Source organism: Giraffa tippelskirchi, chromosome 5 (assembly GCF_054371585.1).
Source record: "Giraffa tippelskirchi isolate mGirTip1 chromosome 5, T2T-mGirTip1v1.2.pri, whole genome shotgun sequence".
NCBI lineage: Eukaryota > Metazoa > Chordata > Mammalia > Artiodactyla > Giraffidae > Giraffa > Giraffa tippelskirchi.
The window spans coordinates 40387734-40404039 of NC_137279.1; the positions used below are offsets into that span (position 1 = coordinate 40387734).

The window sequence follows — 16306 nt, forward strand, 5'->3', positions numbered from 1 at the left end:
TTATGGGGTTGGCTCTGAGAATAAAGTGGTTTCTCAAAGATCTGTAAAACTTTCTAACTTGACTAGTTCGCCTATCCCAAGATTTACTCTCAGACTTTATTCTCACGTCACATGAGACTTAATTCACATGTCACATATCTCTTCCTACAACAAATAAGGAAGACATGCATGTAGATGATGTGGGCAAAACACATTGCAAAAAAAGAGGCATCCTAAGGCTTTAGACAAAATGCCAATGCCTGGGATCAATTCCTGAGTACTCCAGTTGTCATTAATCTGCTGATATTTCCACTGTTGCTTTATGTTATCTACCTTTAATTATCTTGCTGTTTCATTTAATCTCTATCTGATCATAAGTAAGGAAGAAAAAATTGGTTAAACTCCCATCAGTTTTGAAAGTTATTAAGAGATCAGTGTGAAAATTAATGCATAGAATTAAGTTTGGGGATATCTCTTAATCTCAAATATCCACGGATAGCATGATAGCATGAATAGTGGAGCAAAGTCTGGTTATATGTCTGGAATTTCCTTTTTTTTTTAGATTTGAGAACCACTTAAAAAAAAGGATGCATGGCATATGTATCAGATCTCATAATACAGCAGCCACATTGCATTTGTTGAAAGACTGCAAAGCTCTCCTGTTCTTTTTTTGGGGGGGAGGGGGCGGAGGGGAAGGAGCCTGTTATACTTTGCTAACTCTATACAATAAGAGTTCTTCCCATGGGTAGCTTTTGAGAACATATTCATTGCCTGTTAATCTCCAAGTTATACATCACTGATCTTATGTACACAAGCAAACAATATGGATGTTTATTTTTCTTTATTTGATAACAGGCTCCTATAGAATTTGCTGCTGCTGCTGCTAATTCACTTCAGTCGTGTCCAACTCTGTGTGACCCCATAGACGGCAGCCTACCAGGCTCATCCATCCATGGGATTCTCCATGCAAGAGTACTGGAGTAGGGTGCCATTGCCTATAAAATTTAGAAGAAGGCAATGGCACCCCACTCCAGTACTCCTGCCTGGAAAAATCCCATGGACGGAGGAGCCTGGTAGGCTGCAGACAATGGGGTCGCTGAGAGTTGGAAATGACTAAGTGACTTCACTTTCCCTTTTCCCTTTCATACACTGGAGAAGGAAATGGCAACCCACTCCAGTGTTCTTGCCTGGAGAATCCCAGGGACGGGGGAGCCTGGAGGGCTGCCATCTATGGGGTCGCACAGAGTCGGACACGACTGAAGCGATTTAGCAGCAGCAGCAGCCTATAGAATTTGGATCCGTTTTCCCACCCCATCCTCTGAAAGGAAGGTCACAATCTTTTAAAACAGCCTTTTCCAAAGTTGGATAGCTCTGCATATTAGGAAGTCCTTCCCTTGATCCTAGTTCTACTCTCTGGAGCAGCTCATAATATTTATACTTCATCTTCTCAAATATTTACTTTTTAAAAGGCATACGGAATGAATCTGGGATTCAAAATCTGGGAGCTATGTGATACCCATACTGTTAGGTTGTAGTTTGAACTACCATGTTAGCAATCTGGCTCTTTTCAAAGAGAAACCCTTCTGACAACCCTATCAATGAGTATAACATAAAAAAGCAAAATAACTCTACTTGTTTTGAGGGACAAGGCCATAATTTTCATGGTTGAACCATTGATTCATCCCTTTTTCCATCATCCATTTTACAGCTATTCGTGGCACATTTTGGAGCATGGTTTTAAACCGGGTGTGGAACACCAAATCCCAGGGATAGCCATCTTCAGAGATACGACTCATGACCCAGGAACCATGTCTGGTGCTGATAAACACCTGGTGAGCAAAAAGAAATGCAGTTCACATTAGGGCATCATCTTTTTTGGGAGGAACCCACTGTGTGGATAATATATCACATGTATGGCCCCAGAACTGGCTGAAATGCTTTGTCTTAAAGATGATTGACTTCAAAATGAAGGATCTTCTAGTTTCCACTGCTCTGGGTCAGCTTTATTGTACAAGTGGTGCCCAGGGGTATTTATGCTGATAGAGAAAGACTACCATAGTCTTAAGAGCTTCATGGAGACCTGAGAAAATCTTTGGGCTAAACCAAACATAAAACCCACAAATCTATGTTTGCATTGTGGTTCAATACTTCTTCCCTCCTCTCACTTTTTCTATCCAACCCAAGTTGTTTTTATAGCAAAGTTATACAATTATAATCCAAGAAAATGTATGATTGCAGCCTAAAAGTCAGATTTTTAACTTTGAATTTATTAAAGAACTCAGAGTTTACAAATCTAACCTTTACTATTCATAGATATTACTTTATATGGAAGTTAATATAGGAGGTAATCAGTTATATTAAGATATATATGCATATATTTATTCTTTTTCAGATTCTTTTCCCATTTAGGTTATTAGAGATTATGGAGTGTATTTCCCTAGACTATACAGTAGTTCCTTGATTATATATTTTACACATAGGCTTTTATTTTATATCTAGTAGTGTGTTTGTGTATATGTCAGATGTATTCTTTACTTTGTATACTCATATTTCCCTAGTTTTCAAGATGTACATTTAAATCTCTTTTCAATTGTGTATTTTACCTTGTTTACTGTTACTTCTCCATTGACCAAATGCATATTTGATTTGCTTCTTAAAATTTTGCATGTCAGTACGTTTACATGCCAGAACTCTGTGAGTTCTATTGTACGAGGACTTGATAAACATGTTAATATTCCCTTGTAAGGAACTGATTGACTTAAGAGTTGAAGATTCTGAATTCTAGATCGAGGACTCTGGATCAGACTACCTGAGTTTGATTCCCAGCCTCACTACTTACAAGCTGTGTTGCCTTGAGTGAGTTACTTCAACCTCTCTGTGTCTCTGTTTCTCTCTCCATAAAATAGGGGTAGTAGCAGTACCTGCTTCATAGAATTATTGTACCAATTAAAGGAGATGGTACATGTAAAGGACTGAAATTGTTGCTTGGCCAATGACAGGTATTGCTAGCTATTATTATTTTGTAAATTTAGGCTGGAGGAGTTTCATGTAGTGCCACATATCTGGAGTGAGCCAGAATTTGGAGACAAATTTTTCTGGATCTCAACTCCTTAACTTGTGAAGTAGCACTTATATAAAATGGTGTTGAATTGTTGGTCTGTGTGTAGTAATACACTTAACATCCTGACTGTTTCTGCTGCTATCCTTTTGTTGGCTTGGCAATACTTTGGCTAGGCATTAGGTAATGAACTTAAATATTTCTATGAAGTCCCTTTCCATTACTTATTGTCTGCCCTTCTTCTTTAGGGCTTCCATGGTGGCTCAGTTGGTAAAGAATCTGCCTGTAATGCAGGAGACTTGGGTTTGATCCTTGGATTGGGAAGATCCGTTGGAGAAAAGAATGGCTACCCACTTCAGTATTCTTGCCTGGAGAATTCCATGGACAGAGGAGCCTGGCAGGTTACGGTCCATTTGTCTCAAAGAGTTGGACATGACTGAGTGACTTAGGATCAATCCATGTTCTGACTGGAAGCTCTGCCTGTTTTATTCCCTTTCTTTCTCTGTCACCATACCTGTAGCAGGGAAGTCTAATCTGGCTAGCTCCACTAGCTATAGCAGTGTGATATGTCTGAGGATTTAGGATCAGGCTACTTTGCCTGAATGCATACTTCGGGTAAAGGACCAGAGATTTGGGTTTTGGTGAGAAAGTGTGTGGATGACTCAGCACCATCACACAATATTTTGAGTGGGTGGTTGGACTGTGGTAGAACAAGTCATATACTTATGAACATGAACTTCCTTTAACAGAAGCAAGGCACACTCAGGACCAGGGTGAGTTTAGACTGTAATTTTAAGCTTTGCAGGTGCACCTGGTTCTAACTCTTACCTACATAGCTCCTAGAAAATCTCTGGTAAACCTTGTCAAAGAAGGATTGAGAGTGCATTACTCTGTGTAAGATATTTTATCATAGTGATCAATTATGTTATTAATCTAATAAATGTTTGAAAGACACTATTTTATGTTTAATGAGCTGGAATGCACACAAATATAGCCAAGGTGCTTACTTAATATTGAATCTAGCACAATAAACAGGCTTTTACATGGCAAAGCCCATATGAGGAAATAGACTCTTGCATTCTAAGATATTTGGGTCAACTGTTCTAAGTCCAAATCACTGACCTGCAACATGTAGTGGTCTGGTATGGAGCTTCACTTAGTTGATGGCTAGGTCAGCTCCTTTCATCATACTCCCTTCCTCAAGCTTGTCAGGTTTTCCAAACAGTAAGGGGACTGAACTTGGCACCTCCCTGACCTGAGCTGGCTCTTCTCCAAGCCTTTACATTTACTGCCTCTTCACTTGTTCTTCACATGAAGGCCTTAAAGCTTTGAAAAATGAAAAGTGGTTTCTTTTCATAAATAAGGTGAGGACCTCCTGTGTCTAGTACAACTCTTTCTGGTGTTAGTGACCTGCTCTGTCCTCAGGGTGGTAACTCTGACAGGTCCCAGTGGAACCCCTTCATTAACCTGCTGGGGAAGCACCATGTATGTTTATCACATTTGCTACTGAGCATCTGAGCCCTGGGGCTTCCTTGGTGGTTCCGTGGTACAAACCAGTGCCTGCCAGTGCAGGAGATGCATGTTAGACTCCTGGTCCAGTAAGAGCCCCTGGATAAGGAAATGGCAACCTACTCTAGTATTCTTTCCTGGGAAATCCCATGGACAGAGGAGCCTGGAGGATTATAGTCCATGGGGTCGCAGAGTCGAATACGACTGAGCGACCGAAGAATGACAACAACATCTGAGTCCTGACAGTGTGAGTCTCAGGACAGGGCACTTTTGGTAGTGGTAGACATGCCACAGTAAGATGCCAGGCTAAGGAGGCCAGTGTAAGAGTGATAGAGCCCCTGGATCCAGACCCTGTTGAAAGGGCTTGCTATGGGGAGAGGAACCTAAGCTATTTTCCCATCTTTGCCTAGGCTTGTCCTTCTAAAAGGGATTTAGTTTCTGCCATTCCCAACCATCTCTGTCAGCATCATATGCATCTTGTAATGTTTGACGCTGGCAGCTAAGCTGTGTCATTCCTGAACAGGTGCAAAGATAACAGTAGTCGGAAGGCCTCAGGAAGCACCTAAATATTTATGATCTTGTTTAGGAGTCTCACTGTCTATTTAATCTCTCTTTTTTTAAAATGATTCTTGGGAACTATGGATTGTTTACATTTCAAATAGAATTCAAATACGCATTAAATTTCTAAAAGGCACTCCTCCAAAGATGAGCAGTTCAACTCATAGAGGCCGCTGGGTAGAAACAAGGCCTCCTTTGCTGAACGTTGTCTGATCCAAACTTAAGTGAGGAGAAGTCCGGAGAAGTAAAATGACTTGCTCTAGGTTACACAGCTGATTAATGGCAAAGCTGGGAGATAGACTGGCTTCCTGATTTCTAGATTTCCTATGATACCCTACTGGGAAACCAACCAACCAATCAACCAATTATTTAGTAATGGAGCCTTGGTTATATGGCTGTGATTTTCTACTATGCCCCTCCCTTTTCCTCTCCTCCTCCCTGACCCCCCCAACCAGACAAGGTAATCAGGGAGCATCTTACCTGAGCAGCCTTCTTGCTCAACTCAACTGCAATATCTGAGGCTGAGTTTCCTATTCCGATCACCAAAATGCGTTTTTTTTCAAATCCCTCTGGGTGCTTGTATTGGCGGCTATGGAAATACTGGCCTTTGAACTTCTGGATACCTTTGGGGTGAAGAAAAGAGAAATCCATGAACTATGTCAGGTTAATTTCAATAAAACTGCACTATCAGCCTTTCCTTTTTGGGATCAGTCATTTGTTTTGTCATTTCAGCTCTTAGGGAAGTTAAAATATTAAGGCCAACTGGCATACTCAAAGTATGAAGCATGTAAGAAATATTAGGTTAAGCATATGGTGAAGTGAAGTGAAAGTCGCTCAGTCGTGTCAGACTCTTTGCGACCTCTGGACTATACAGTCCATGGAATTCTCCAGGCCAGAATACTGGAGTAGGTAGCTGTTTCCTTCTCCAAGGGATCTTCCCAACCCAGGGATTGAACCCAGGTCTCTTGCATTGTAGGCGGATTCTTTACCATCTAAGCCACCAGGGAAGCCCAAGCCTATAGTTCAGGAGCAAAAAAAGTTGATTTCAGAGGTTGCAGCTTAGGTATTTACTAGGGGACAGATGGTTTTGATGAATAGAGCAGAGTCAGGTATTGATTTCCAGCCATCCAGAATCCTGTTTTGGAGTATACAATGATACTTCAATATCACATAGCATGTATTCTTTTAAATGTTTCTTAAACATATTATTAAGTGCTATTATTGTAATTGTGTAATAACTGGAATAACATTCATCTTCCTTATTTTGCAAAAGCAAATAAAAACTAAAAGAAACTAAAAACAAGGCACATTTAAGGCAAAGGATAGTTTCCACATTGCAGTAAGTCAGCAACTTACTGGATGAGCCTTTTTTTTTTAATTAATTTTTTTATTGAAGGATTATAGAATTTTGTTTTCTGTCAAACCTCAACATGAATCAGCCAAAGGATACATATATCCCTTTCCTTTTGAACCTCCCTCCCATTTCCCTCCCCATCCCACCCCTCTAGGTTGATACAGAGTTCCTGTTTGAGTTTCCTGAGCCATACAGCAAATTCCCATTGGCTACCTATTTTACATATGGTAACGTAAGTTTCCATGTTACTCTTTCCATACATCTCACCCTCTCCTCCCCTCTCCCCATGTCCATAAGTCTATTCTGTATATCTGTTTCTCCATTGCTTCCCTGTAAATGAATTCTTCAAAACCATTTTTCTAGATTCGGTATATGTGCGTTAGAATACGATATTTCTTTTTCTCTTTCTGACTCACTTCACTCTGTATAATAGGTTCTAGATTCATCCACTTCATCAGAACTGACTCAAATGCATTCCATTTAACGGCTGAGTAATATTCCATTGTTTGTATGTGCCACAACTTCTTTGTCCATTCATCTGTCGATGGGCATCTAGGTTGCTTAAGCTGTTGTAAATAGTGCTGCAATGAACAATGGGATACATGTGTCTTTTTCAACCCTGGTTTCCTCAGGGTATATGCCTAGGAGTGGGATTGCTGGGTCATATGGTGATTTTATTCCTAGTTTTTTAAGGAATAGGCATACCGTCTTCCATACTGGCTGTATCAATTTACATTCCCTTCAACAGTGCAAGAGCTTTTCCTTTTCTTCACACCCTCTCCAGCATTTATTGTTGTAGAGTTTTTGATGATGGCCACTCTGACCAGTATGAGGTGATATCTCATTGTGGTTTTGATTTGCATTTCTCTAATAATGAGCGATGTTGAACATCTTTTCATGTGTTTATTAGCCATCTGTATGTCTTCTCTGGAGAGCCTTTTTAAAAAAATTTATATATTTTTAATTGAAGGATAATTGCTTTGCAATATTGTGTTGATTTCTTCCATACATCAATATGAATCAGCCATAGGTATACATTTGTCCCCTCCCTCTTGAACCTTTCTCCCATCTCCCACCCCATTTCACCCCTCTAGGTTGTCACAGAGCCCCAGTTTGAGTTCCCTGAGTCATACAGTAAATTCCCCCTGGCTATCTATTTTACATATGGTAGTGTATATGTTTCCATGTTCCTCTCTCCATTTGTTCCACCCTCTCTTTCCCCCACCCCAACCCATGTCAACAAGTCTGTTCTCTATATCTATGTCTCCATTGCTGCCCTGAAAATAGGTTCATCAGTACCATCTTTGTAGATTCCATGTATATGTATTAATATACTATATATTTGTTTTTCTCTTTCTGACTTCACTCTGTATAATAGGCTCTAAGTTCATCCACCTCCTTAGAACTGACTCAAATGTGTTCATTTTTATGGCTGAGTAATTTTCCATTGTATGAATGTGCTACAGCTTCTTTATCCACTCATCTGTCGATGGACCTCTAGATTGCTTCCATGGACAGGCCTTTTTGAAGATAAACACCTGTGTCTTTTCCCAGGAAAACATGACCTTATTAAAGTATTTGTCTTTGATGATGGGTTGCTTGAAAGAGCCTTTAGATCATGTGTTCAGTTGCTTCAGTCGCATACGACTCTTTGCAGCTCCATGGACTGTAGTCTGCCAGGCCCCTCTTTCCATGGAATTTTTCAGGTAAGAATACTGGAGTGGTTGCTATTTCCTTCTCCTTTAGATCCTATGAGTTCTCAAAGTGTTGTCCCTTGGCCAGCAGTATTAGCATCACTGGAGAACTTGTTAGAGATGCAAATTCTCAGCCTAGATCTACAGAGCTGGAAATGCTAGGGGTGGAGCCTAGAAAGTTGTGGTTTTAAAAGTCCTCCAGGTGATTCTGTTGGAGAGTTCCATTGCTTTAGATCAGGAAGCCTCAGTCCTGGTTGCATATTGAAATCACTTGAACAAGTAATTGACCTAGGCCTACCCTAGACCAACTGAAGGTCATTTGAACTTTAAAAGTTCCTCAGGTGGTTTGAATAATGTGGGGCTTGGACTGAACCACCCTATTAAATGTTTTCCTAAAGGCCTTGGGAAGGAAGTGTGCTCTCTTAGGGAGGGATCTGGGAGGAGCCATCTTCCCCTGCACTCCCGGCATCCATCACTATTCTATAGGAGCACTGATGTCCAGAAACTACCCCCAGTAACCCCTGGCTGTAGGCATGGCTCTGTGGAAGTCTCCAAAATGAAAAAGTCACAAGTGTTTGGTAGGATAGAAAAAGGTCAGGGTAAGCTTTTGTTATTGTTCAGCCCCTCAGTCCTGTCTGACTCTGCAACCCCATGGACTGCAGCATGCCCGGCTTCCCTGTCGTAAGGTAAGGTACATGGCTGAAAGGATCTCTCCAACAGAAAACCAACGTGGGTGAAAATTCTCTGAAATTCTGAGTAACATTTAGTCACTTTGTGGGAGGCTGAACTTTGGCTGAACTCTGATAATGAAGACCCGGAGGGCTCAAAAGAAACGAAGATGGTATTTGGAGTCTTTCATCTTTCTGACTCTATCCTGATTTTAAATTATTCTGAGTTGCAGTAGCTAGCCTGTTTTGCTGTCAATCCAGCCTGAACATTAAGTACCTGGACACCTACTCCCAAAAGCCGGGGCTCTGCACAGGCCTCACCTGGAAATGACTCCAGTGGGAGATGAGGGAGGATGTGATGGCCGCTGCAGACCATGACTCCGTCAAAGACAGCGCTTTGCTCCTTGCCGTTGTTCTCAGTAACGACCACCCACTGGCCAGAGGATGCAAAATCCGGATGTTTTTTCACACTGAGGACGGTTGTCTGGAATCAAACACAGAGAAGCCATCATTGAGAATTACTCTGGCATAAAAGGGGCCTTGTCCAGTACCCAGGAGTGGGTAAGGGTAGAGTGCAATGTCTGGCTCCATTGAAATTCCATTTGAAGCCATTTCAAGCCACTTAAGGCAAAGACTGCTAAGTGCGCCCTGCTGCTTCTTCCTTGGCACATGCTACCAAGGATGTGCTGCTTTGTGTGAGAGGCCTGACTCAGCAGTGGGAACCAGCGTTAAGGACTGAATAAGGAGAGAGACTTAGAAAATCACGGCAAAACTCTGGGCAAGATACAAAATATGTGTTCATCATTCAGATGATCTCACAATGAGCACTTATCACAAAACTTTTGTATTGACCTCTGTGCAGACTCTGTGTTAGAGAAGATATTCCATGCATAGCGCCTGGCACAATGACAGCACTCCATGAATGGTGAGTTATTCCTATTTATTTTATTAAAGGCATCATGTGCTTTTTTTTAAATTTATGTTTGGTTGATCTGGGTCTTCATTGTTGCTCGTGGGCTTTCTCTCGTTGCGAAGAGTGGGGGCTACTCTTCATTGCGGTGCACAGACTTCACGTTGAGGTGGCTTCTCTTGTTGCTGAGGATGGTCTCTAGGGCATGAGAGCTTCAGTAGTTGCGGCACACAGGCTCAGTAGTTGTGATGGATGGGCTTAGTTGCTCTGTGGCATATGGAATCATCTTGCTGTGTGCCTGCATTGGCAGAGGGATTCTTATCCGCTGTGCCACCAAGGAAGTCTGCATCATGTCCTTTATTTTGCATATTGTTGTTTACTAGTGAGCGAGAATTTTTTTTGGTAACATTTATTGTTATGTTTGCACAACATTTCTTCGTTTGTGAATTGACTGTTCATATCCACTCATATTTTCTTTTTTTAAAGATGTAGTGTGTGGGCTTCTCTTGCAGAGCACAGGCTCTAGGAGTGTGGGCTTCAGTAGTTAAAGCATGTGGGGTCAGTAGTTGTGGCTTGTCATATTTATTGTTTTTAAAATGTCTCGCTAGCAATACATTTCATACTCTCATTTGGATTAAATAATTTACTGGTTTATTGATTTTTTTGTAAATGTTGTTTGCTGTGTGGAGGTTTATGGATTTTTAAAAGTGTACATAAATGTTGTGTTTGCTGTATTTAAGAAGCAATGTCAAAGGAAGTGAAGCTTTTTTCCCAGATGAATGGCATGCTTTCCTCTTGCTGGCAAGTGTGTGAGCCCCTTATACATGCTTTTCAAAATTTCAGGTATTTTTCAAAATGCTGTGTTGGCAATTTCGAAGCTTTTGCAGGTTTGAAAAATGTATGTGGAATGTTGTGAAAAGGCTACAAAATGTCTGGGTATTTTCAGTTGAAAGATTTCAAATTTGAAGTTAAGCATAGTATATTCACTCAAGCACTCTGGATTCTTGGTTATTCAAAATGTGGTTCGAGGACCAATCTTCACTGTCACTGGGGAGGTTATTAGAAATGTAACTGACCTGAGCCAGTTCCTCCTTCTCAGGCAACCTGGTGGTTTCCCATTCCTGGGAGGTCACCGTATTAATACTGAACTTAGTCTGGACATGTCCTTTTATAGTTTGAGTTGAGTTCTTGCATCTTATGGCTTATACCGATGCGGAGACCGATAAATGGGAGTGAGTTTTCTTAACCCCTCTCCTACCTCCAGAAGACAACATCAGTAAAACGATAAACAAGAGAAGAAGAGACTTGGGGAACTCTACATTAGATAAACTGAAACATTTTCATGGTATTTGCATATGTTTATGTCTGCCAAATCAATTATTACAAATTTATGTAATACAAATCTATAGTAAAACTAAAATTACTGAGAAAATGAAATGTGTTAAAAAATAAGTTCTACCAATATTTATTCAGAGCTATAATTTATTTCCTAGACACAGTTACTAGTTTTCAGAGTATAGGTTATTGATACAAATTTAGGATGTTTAATGAGGATATTGGTTTTTTCTTGTTGATTATTTGTTTTTGAGGAAACAAGGAAAAGGTAGTTATAATTGCATTTCAGAATTATCTGGCCATTCTTATGTTGCTAAAGAATGCATCAAAAATTAACAAAAATGGTTTCTACAGGGTCCTGAGATGAATGGGGAGCTGTGGGTTTATCTAATCCATTTTCTAATATAATCCATTTCTATGGAGAAGGTAAAATAAAACAACATAACTTTTGTTTTCTTATACCCTTTCAAAGGAAATGAGGCTAGTCATCTTCAGTGGTTATAGATACTAACTTAAATGCAGTTTCACTGTCAATATCACTGAAGCCTTAATTTTGACAAATGTTTTTCTTCTGTTTATGCATATAGACTATAATATAACGGGTAATGACATTGCTTTTTGAGTTTTCTATCGTGCTGATTCCCTCCCCCCTACCCAAAATACAATACCTGGAACTGAATATACTTTAGTAGATCAAACTTCTTGGCAAAGATTCTGAAATATTCCAGGAGTTTAGAATTGTGCAGGAAGTTTGGAAAATCTTCAGGCATTGGAAAGTCACTGAAACAGGACATTTCTTTGCTGGTGTTGGTGATGACAGATTGATAGATACTTGCTCGGCCATCTTCAACATTTTCCTAATGAAATAAAGGAGTGGTAATAAGATATTAAAGAAATCCCTTGATTTCCTACTCACCTTCCACATCTAACCCCTGTGTGATGTGAAGCTCTTTCATTGCTGTTGTTGTTTAGTCATGTTCAACTCTTTTGTGACCCCATGGACTGTAACTGGCCAGGCTCCTTTGTCTATGGGATTTCCCAGGCGAGAATACTGGAGTGGGTTGCTATTTTCTTCTTCAGGGCATCTTCCCAACCCAGGGATTGAACCTACCTCTCCTACTTGGCAGGTGGATTCGTTACCACTGAGCCACCTGGGAAGCCCCTTTCATTGCTGCAGTATGACTGAAATGTCTGGTGGACGAGGAGCTGTGTATGTGCCATTCTTATGTTGCTAAAGAATGCATCAATAATTAGCTTCCCAGATCTCTACCTGTTTAGTGTCAATCATTGTGACAACTGATGCTGAAGGTGAAATTCCAATACTTTGGCCACCTGATATGAAGAACTGACTCATTGGAAAAGACCCTGTTGCTGGGAAAGATTGAAGGCAGGAGTAGAAGAGGATGATGGAGGATGAGATGGTTGGATGGCATCACCAACTCAATGGACATGAGTTTGAATAAACTCCAGGAGTTGGCGATGGACAGGGAGGACTGGTGTCCTGCAGTCCATGGGGTCGCAAAGAGTCAGACACGACTGAGTGACTGAACTGAACAGATTGTGACAATCAGCTTGCTTCCAAAATTTCCCCTGGGGAGGCTACACCTGTCTTCCACATCTTTAGGAACCAATAAACTCTGCATCACTGGTCAGAGACTATACTGGAGAATTTCAGTTAAAATGAGTACTTTGGGGAGCAGGAAGTTTTCACATCTTAATTTGAATCCCCCCGCCTTTATCTTATGCTTTATGTGAATCAGCCCTCCTCAAGTGATAATAGTAAGTAGTATTTTTTTGTTTCTGGCTGCACTGGGTTTTTGTTGTAGTGTGTAGGCTTTCTCTAGTTGTATTGGGGACTTAGTTGCCCTGTAGCATGTGGGATCTTAGTTCCCCCACTGGGATTGAAGCTACATTGGAAGGTGGATTCTTAACCCCTAGACCACGAGGGAAGTCCCAAGTAAGTAGTATTAATGCTAATCAAGTGTATTTTTTTTCTTTTGAACTTTTTATTTTGTATTGGGGTATAGCTGATTAACCATGTGATAGTTTCAGGTGAACCTCGCAGGGGCTCAGCCATACATACAAAGGTATCGATTCTTCCTCAAACCCCCCTCCCATCCAGCCTGCCATATACCATTGAGTTCCATGTGCTACACTATAGATCTTTGTTGGTTATTCATTTTAAATATAGCAGTGTGTACATGACCATCCCAAACTCCCTAATTATCCTTTCCCCACCTGCCCCTGGCAACCATAAGTTCGTTCTCTAAGTTTGTGAGTCTCTTTCTTTTTTGTAAGTAAGTTCATTTGTATCATTTTTTTTTAGATTCCCCAATCAAACCTTAAGTTTGATTGAGTGTTGTTGAGTATGCTTTAATAATTCAGAAGACAGCACATGCTGTGGCTGAGTTTATAATTTCCTCTACAAGAAGTGCTTGGATGTGCTAGGTGCTCCAATAGTATTGTTATTGTCTATTTTTACAGAAGAAGCTATAAGCTTCGGCAAAGTTGTCAGTGATACCTCATTGTTCACTACAGAATAAAGGTATCCAGGCAGCTGCTCTGACACCACAGGAACTGATACAAACACACTCACTATCATCAATCACATCTGAATTTTCTGATATTTCCTTTACAAGAGGCTATACTGATTTCAAAGAGTTAAAGATTAAACTGTGGGATCTTTCCTCTTTTATCAGCAAAGCTCTTTATATGTGTTGGGCTTCACTGTGTCCAAATTTCAGAGATTATCAATACTAACATGACTTTCAAGGCTAAAATGATGTTTGCTCTCAGATCATGCCATTTAAGACCAATAAAAAGTCCGAGTTTGTAAAGATCCTCCTCCCTCATACATTGCACTCTCTTCCTCATTCATTCATTCACTCATGCCTACCATAGGCCAGGAGTCAGATGCCTTTTTTCCCATGAGCAGATTGTTTATCTTTCCTAGTCCGTAACTGAGGTGCAGATGATAGCTTTGTTACAGTATTAAGTGGCTTGGTAAAAACTAGTCATGTTAGGGTATGTCAGCTTTCTAGGTGATTAATTTGGTGTGGTCTTATTATTAACTGTCGCAAAGAGTCGGACACGACTGAGCGACTGAACTGAACTGAAGTGAGCTATTATTAACTGTATGTATGTGTAGAAGGCAAAGAGAGTTTGTGTTCAAATATGAAGTGCTTTCTGTCTCATATACGAGGATATAATCTGAACTTTGGATGTATAAATCATGGTATTTTGTTTTCAAACACTAGCTTCAAATTGCATAATACAGTCATTCCTTAGTATTCATAGGCGATTAGTTCCAGGACCCTCTGTGGATACCCTAATCCAAGGATACTCAAGTCCATTATCTAAAATGGTGTAGTATATGCACAGAGCATACACAAGTTACATAAGTCAGATTCCTCCTTTTCTCCTGTAAAGTGGAGTTCATCAATTGTTCCATTAGACAGTTGTCATGAGGCTTTGATGAGATGAGATAAAATGCTTAATACAATGCCTGACTCTAAATAAGTGCTCCATCCACGTTTGCCTCTCTTGCATTGCTACCGGCCACTAGAGTTAGTCTTATTGAACCAGTCATAGTTTTGAGACAGAATAAAATGGACTGTTACAGTGGAGCTAACATGTTAGTTTTTACAAATGCTTTAAATTGGCTTTAACATGTGGTTGGCTCCTTTGTCAGGTCATTTTAAGGGAATTTTGAGTGATGAGAACTGGTTCTCATGTCTGAGCCCCTATAGTAGTTTCAGAGCCAGGGCAAGGCTCTCCTTTGGGGGTTTTACTTGTGTAATTTGACACAACTGATGATGACATCAAAATTCTTTTACTGAACATCAAGTAATCTTTATACTTAGGTTGATTGGTAGACAACTATTAAAAAATGCTTTCTGTCCAAGTGCGCATCTTCCTATGCTGGCTGAAGTAGATGTCTATATGTTTAGATAAATCTGGGTAAAATTGAGTTTTCCTTGGGTTATAAAGGGAAGATGATTCTTATTAATAATAAGTAAATAAATAAGTGTATATCAACTTTATCTCCTGTTTAGGCCCTGAGCTTGGAGTTAGGGATAAAGTGTAACCAGGACACACAGTTTTCTATCTTCATGGAGCTTATTGTCACATTGAATTAAAATCAGTTGGGCTTTGGGGATGGAAAGTAGAGAAATAAGATGAGAGGCTTTGCTCTTAACCAAGGCAAGGACAGGAGACATGACTTCCAAAACAGATAAATTTAACTCATATATTTACTTAAAATACAAGCACTGCCTAAAAATGAGCTGAGCACAAATACAGATTAATAGCCTGAATTTCCTAACAAATAGAATTAGTGACAATTTACTTGTTTAAGATAATTGATCATATGGTAAGCATTTTTCTTAATATACATTTTTTGCGAGTCAGAAGATTATGTAGCAAAACCAAGTTAGTTCAGACAATACCAATTTAGAATTTATGATCTTTTATTATAGGCTGGACTGAAGTTGACTCCTTAAAGATAAAAAGGATATAAAAACTAAGTTAAGTTTAAGAAAGATTATAAAGCTAATATTTAATCTACTAGAAGGAGCAAGCTTACAAAGCAAAAATAGATTCACTTATTACAAATGTAAATACAAAATCTTATAAATTGTTTTTTGTTATGAAATGTAATTATATTGACTTCTAACAATCCATAGTTTATTCTCACGGCTAGTTATTCTAAGCAGTTTGGAAATAAAATTCATTTCTTTGAAAATATCCTAACATTCCATATTTTCACTATTTCAGGTGAATTTTATCTGCTCTGTTACTTGTAATAAGTATAATTGAAACTTTAAATTCTTACTAATAAGAATGTTTTTAATTATTTTAGCATTTTATCTTAATTATTTTAGCATCTTATTTTTATTTTGAAAATTTTAATTTTTTTATTGGCATATAGTTGATTTACAATGTTGTGTTAGTTTCTGCTGTACAGCAAAGTGAATCAGTTATACTTACATCCACTCTTTTTTAGATTCTTTTCTCATGTGGGTCCTTGTCCTACAGTTAGAGGCAAAACTGCCATTCTCAAATGCAAATCTATGGACTAATTCCAGTAGAAGAATTCAGGGGAGCTTGGAAAAGTATAAAAAGTGTGAGTAGGTCTGGTTTGGCCCCAGACATCTGTATTTTAGAAGTGTTCCCCAGCTGACTCTTATGCACAATGAACACTAGGAGACACACCCTTTATTAGAGTGTCATTGCATTCTG

At 39.6% G+C, this 16306-nt stretch overlaps 1 protein-coding gene and 1 long non-coding RNA gene across 3 annotated transcripts in view; one reads left to right on the forward strand and one right to left on the reverse strand.

Annotated features, from left to right (window-relative positions):
* The window catches only part of LOC145505996 (uncharacterized), a 191826-nt gene extending 189721 nt beyond the window's left edge, over positions 1–2105 (forward strand). The window contains exon 6 of the long non-coding RNA XR_014053439.1: positions 1688–2105. This is a non-coding gene — a long non-coding RNA (uncharacterized LOC145505996). The remainder of the gene's footprint in view (positions 1–1687) is intronic.
* FMO2 (flavin containing dimethylaniline monoxygenase 2) overlaps positions 1–16306 on the reverse strand; it is a 38671-nt gene that overhangs the window by 4597 nt on the left and 17768 nt on the right. The window contains exons 1-5 of one of the 2 annotated variants that reach the window (XM_081489517.1): positions 15589–15597; positions 11734–11922; positions 9142–9304; positions 5585–5727; positions 1612–1808 (exon numbers count right to left, since the gene is read on the reverse strand). In XM_081489517.1, the coding sequence (XP_081345643.1) occupies positions 1612–1808; positions 5585–5727; positions 9142–9304; positions 11734–11859 (629 nt within the window). In that variant the 5' untranslated portion in view covers positions 11860–11922; positions 15589–15597. Of the gene's footprint in view, positions 1–1611; positions 1809–5584; positions 5728–9141; positions 9305–11733; positions 11923–15588; positions 15598–16306 lie in introns of those variants that run through there. The other variant, XM_081489516.1, reaches the window with a different exon arrangement.